Below are 5,486 nucleotides of genomic sequence, written 5' to 3' on the forward strand. Positions count from 1 at the left end.
ATCTACTAATTTCATCAGATCTATTATGAATATTTATTAAATAAATTAGGTTTAATAATTTTATCATTATAGTAAAATAAAAAAAATAAGAAATATAATTAAGGAATTTAAATATTAAAGCTATAGTATAAGAAATATATAAACTATTTATTTAAACCCCCTTGAGCTGTAGCCCCAGATGTTGAGTAATTCTACAGCGCAGTCGTTTGAAGGCTTATTTTTTAAGGACTGATCTGTCAACTCTTTAATTTTGAGCACCTAAAACAAAATTTGAAGCTGTCTTATTCAACAATGTTTAATAATTTATTAATTCAATAATTTATTAATTCAATTAATTAAAAATTAAGAAAATATGTTTTGTCATTATTCTAATGACACGTCAATTTTGAATAGGATAGTTTAATTCTAGTTCTTTTTATCATATAAAATTCACAATTAATCTACTAATTGCATTAGATCTATTATGAATATTTATTAAATAAATTAGGTTTAATATTTTTATCATTAGAGTAAAATTAAAAAAAAAATAAGAAATATAATTAAGAAATTTAAATCATAAAGCTATGGTGTAAGAAATATATAAACTATTTATTTTAACCCTCGAGATATCGAGTAATTCTATAAAAATTTAATAATACGCAGTCGTTTAAAAGTTTATTTCCTAACGACTAATCTGTCAACTCTTAATTTTGAGCACCTAAACCAAAATTTAAAGCTGTGTTATTTGACAATGTTTAAGAAGGATTATTCTTAGATACACCAAAGTGAACTCAATAATTTATTAATTCAACTAATTAAAAATTATAAAAATACATTTTGTAATGAAATTCGTAAGACTTATCATTATTTCAGTGACATTTCAATTTTGAATTGAATGGTTGTATAATAAGCAATCATTTAATAGACTAATCATTACATTGGTGTATATAAAATTTTGAATTTAGATTAATTTTTAAACACTTCATAATTTTCAAAACAATTTTTCACTAATTTCATAGATCTCACACAACAGAAACTCTTAGCATTATGTCTTGTACTAAACTTTGAAGGTCAAAATGTGTCTAAACTGTGTTTTTTTATTTCCGTTAAGCAAAACTATAGAGAGAGAAAATAAGCTTCAAAGTTAAAATTTTATTTTCGAACATTTTTCTGAAATTTTATAGATTATTTTGAGTATCTTTAATTTTTGGATTATTCTAGTTATGAGTTACGTATTAATTTTTATGAATTTTAAAATTAATTAGCATGATTTTAAATCTTTAATAATTAGCATAGTTTTAAATTTTTAATTTTATTTAAAAGTTTTATTGAAGTTTAGCAAATTAAACGCAGGATGAATTTACCAGAAATTTTATTGTTCTCTCCTATAAAAAGCAAATTCGAGCAAAACAAATCAACTCATGAAACACAAAACAAGTTCAAGATGAGACAGAAAGTTACAAAATTGAAGAAAACATCTCAAAAAGCTACACATGCAGTAATAGGAAATGCGCAAGAATTGCAGTCCTGATACTTGAGAATGCGCAATATCAACAAAATAACTCCACCCACACACCCAGAATGGGGGAAAAAAAAGAAAAGACTCCACCAACACAGCTTCGAAAGCTAAATGCAGCATTTGGCCAACAACACCACTCCATAGTTTGCCAGCTCATCCTCTGCCACCTAAAAAATTTCATCGGAAGTCAGACTCAACAATAAAACCGAAAGCCTTCAAGCATTTGATCCAGGAAATAATATGATCAAAATATGTCAATGCAAAATGCTAAAATTGTTTTGCAGACATGCTAAATTAAAGCCAGAGTATATATTAATATGCAAGGTGGCAAAATAAAGACCTGAATTGGGCTTTTTTTTGTCGGAAGAATTAGAAGGAGATTGAAATAACAAGTTGAAAATAAAAACCAATTACCTATGGAAACCAAACAAATGTGAAAATCAATACTCATAGCGAGAAGGCACAAAGCACGGTAGAAAGGTAGTTTTAGTAGAATCATCCTCCCATTCAACATCTTTCCACCATCGTTCCTCTGCTTCAATCTTAACTTTGCCTCCATTTGCGCTGCTCGAGTTTAATGGCAGCTTCTTAAGCTGTGGGCATTTATATACATTGATTCGTTCTAGAGAGGGAAAGGACAAGGCTTTGGGATAAATGCTTTTCAAATCTGGTAATTCTTCCAAGTCGAGATATTCGAGTTTAAAAAATGGATTAAAATTTTCATCCCCAACTTGAACATCAGCTATCTTTTCAACACTTATTATCTCTTCTATATGCTTGTTCTCGCTCACATGCAAATACGTCAAATTTGGAGCTAGAATAATCCATGTCAGATCCTTCAATCTGAGGCTTCCCCTTAATTCCAATATCTTAAGGCTGTTAAAGCATGTCTTCCTTGAGATCATTGAGTTGCCTAGACCTCCACCTGTATCATCATGTGTTTCTATCTCTTCCATTACAACATCGACAGCCAAATCTTCTGAATTCCCTCCAAATATAACTAAAACTTCTAGATTCTTCATATTTGTTAACCACCAAATGTTGAGAGATTGTGGACCTCGAAACAATTCAAGACTTAGAGCTCGAGTACTGTTGAGTAATGTGAGGGTGTCGACATAACTCTGGAGACCTGAGACACTTTTTATTGTGCTGCTTAATACATTCAAGTGTTCCAAACATTGTAACTCCTCTATTAGCAAATTATCTTCACTCAATATATTATCTTTCCCTTTTTGGACCTCAAAAATACCAGCGCCGTCCATTTCCAAAACTTGCAATGATGATAAACTAGATATGACTCCCCTTGGAATCATATTTAGATCCATGGTAAAAGTCAAGTTCAGATATTTCAGATTTACCAACATTTTCAACTCAACTGGCAATTGCCTTATCTTCGTATTTGACAGATTAAGATATTGCAAGGAGTTCAATTTTGATATTTCCACGGGCAATTCCCTCATATCAGTGTCTGAGAGGTCCAGAACATTTAGGGCATCCATGCACTGAAAGAAACCATCACTGATCTCCCTCAAATTATCATTATAACTCAGAAATAAAGTCAAGAGATCAGGACATCTAGGAACTTCATGACATCTAGGAACTTCATGGATTCTCTCGAAGGAGTTTGCCATCAGGGACATCCGTTTTGACCGTTCCCATTTTCCAACCTCTGGTACTTGAGTTAATTGGGCACCCGCTTTCACAAAAAACTTGTGCTTTTCTTTTTCATAATAACATGCTATCCACAGAGCCATGTCACGAATTACATCATGCATTTTCACATGTTCGCCTTGCTCTTCCAATAAACATGCCCCAACAAGTGAACCGATTATAGAATATGACTCATTGCGATCACCAAAATTCTCACAAATCCAATAATCTACCAATCTACCTTTGGGAATTTCAAAGTCTTCCGAAAATAAAGAACAATATAAGAAACAAGATTTAACTTTATCACTACTCAGACTATCATAACTAAATTTCAATCGTTCAAATACCTCCTTCATATCTTGACCTAACTCATCCTCCATGAGGCTTAGGGCAGAACCTCTTAGTACCTTAAGAGCATGCTTCCATTCTTCCTTTTTCTTTCTGCTGGCCATGGCTCCACCAATGGTAATGAGTGCAATTGGCAACCCTCTACACTCTTTAGCAACATCTTGAGCCAGAGGAACAATTTCAAGACGAATATCCCCCACCTTCTTCTGAAACAATGCCCAAGCTTCTTCCCAATCCAAAGGTTTCACTTTTATCATCTCTTCAGCTTCCATTTTCCGGCCTACTCTGTCAGAGCGTGTTGTGAATACTATCTTGCATCTGTTTTGTCTAGTAGGTAGAGGAACCCCAATTTCTTTAAGTTCAACTTTCCGCCATATGTCATCTAACAATAATACAAATTTCTTTCTACTCAGTACACCAAATATGTCATCCGCTTTCTCACGGAAGCTTTTCTTTTTCCATTTCTTATCCAAAAAGCCAATTCTTTTCCAAATCTGCTCTTGAATCTTCTCACTTTTCAAATCTTTAGAAACCACAGCCGAAATCACAACATCAAAATTATTAGATATAGTGGCAAATCTATTGTTGATTTGAGTAAGGAGAGTAGTTTTACCGACTCCCCCCATACCGTATATGCCAAAAATTCCCACCTGATCTCCCGTGATGAAGCTCCATGCCTTGTCTAAGGTAGTTTCAGTGCCCACTGTTGGATTAACATTTCCTACTACCACTGGTTCTGGAAGTGTCCTCTCAACCACTTGCTTAAAATCTCCTTTGGCTTTTAACGCAATCACATCTTCTAATTTTTTGGCGACCCTTCCCACGAACATGAAATTGGAAATATCTCCATCTAGCAATTTCTGAACTTGTTGTGCACCATCTCTTTCGAGCTCCTCTGCTTCGGTTATCATCGCTTCCGCCATCGAAACCCACAATAGAACTTCTTGCAGTGCCTTCTTTTGTTGTCCTTCCTCTAAGTCAACCCTCCGCCTCACATCCTCCTTTGAAGCGCGTAATTCAAGTATTGCAGTCTTTAAAGCTTTGAGATCAGCTTTAAGTTGGGCAGCAGGGGCCGTGATAACCACTTCTTTGAATTCACGTTCGCTCATCAAACCCACCACATGTTTGAGGTTTCTGGAAACGCTTTTCCCAAACATGTAGGTGGACTTACAGTTCTTGGAGCAACAGCCTGCGAGACACAATTTCTGTCTTTCTCGCGTAGCTCTGTTGAGGAGAGAATTAACTTCAGTAATGGTTTTGTCTACCCTTGAAAGCCATCCTCTAACTCCATCCAGCGGCACTGTTTGTGGAGTTACCTCACTAATGACCATCCGCATCACATCATTTCTCCGCTCTCTTAATTTATCTCTTGCAGTCTCAAGTTCTTGAAGATTGTCTTCAAGCTGACATACATAAAGAGCTTGTCCAGCAACGCAATCCCAGCAACGACCGATCAAGGCATCACCGCATTGAATTGAAAAGACGTTACCCATAGCTTATGAAGAATTTGACACAAGTTTAAGAGAATAAACGGAAGCTAAGGTATAGAGAGAAATGCAGGGGATGGAAAATGAACTCTTTGTATGAAAAATTGACTGGAAAGAAAGTGTGAGGAGAGAAATGGAGAGTGGAGAGAATGATGGAAATGAAATTACTTTTCTCTCTTGTTTGAAAGTGAAGAGAGAATAAAAAATTGAGTTGGCAAAAAGGGAAATAATTTTTTTTTATTCATTTAATTTAATATGTTGTCTTTAATTTTTTATATGCGAAAATTAACTATAAAAATAAAATGATATATTAAAAAATTTTCACAATTTATGGGCCTCCCATCTAATTTTTCCGTCTCCCACCTAACATTTTTCACTTTAAGGAAACTATTTAGGAAGAGAGATTATTTTTTTATCAAATTTATCCAATATTTTTTAATTTTATTAATTTTAGCATAAATTATTAACCTGAGTCTAATTATAATAATCATCCAAATATTTAC

The 5,486-nt window shown here is 33.7% G+C and overlaps 1 protein-coding gene across 1 annotated transcript; it reads right to left on the reverse strand.

Moving 5' to 3' along the window:
- Nucleotides 1-1,378: 1,378 nt before the first annotated feature.
- Nucleotides 1,379-5,112, reverse strand: LOC131182951 (probable disease resistance protein At5g63020). The gene is made up of 2 exons (XM_058152485.1): nucleotides 1,913-5,112; nucleotides 1,379-1,665 (listed from the first exon to the last, which is right to left on the reverse strand). Exon 1 carries the CDS (start codon nucleotides 4,987-4,989, stop codon nucleotides 1,939-1,941), a length of 3,051 nt encoding a protein of 1,016 aa, XP_058008468.1. The 5' UTR covers nucleotides 4,990-5,112; the 3' UTR covers nucleotides 1,379-1,665; nucleotides 1,913-1,938.
- Between the last annotated feature and the right edge of the window lie 374 nt (nucleotides 5,113-5,486).

The sequence above is a fragment of the Hevea brasiliensis genome, chromosome 1, assembly GCF_030052815.1.
Source record: "Hevea brasiliensis isolate MT/VB/25A 57/8 chromosome 1, ASM3005281v1, whole genome shotgun sequence".
Classification (NCBI taxonomy): domain Eukaryota; kingdom Viridiplantae; phylum Streptophyta; class Magnoliopsida; order Malpighiales; family Euphorbiaceae; genus Hevea; species Hevea brasiliensis.

Bases quoted from the DNA above. Each gene is read 5' to 3' on its own strand.
- LOC131182951 (XM_058152485.1), bottom strand. From the start codon at position 4,989: ATGGGTAACGTCTTTTCAATTCAATGCGGTGATGCCTTGATCGGTCGT.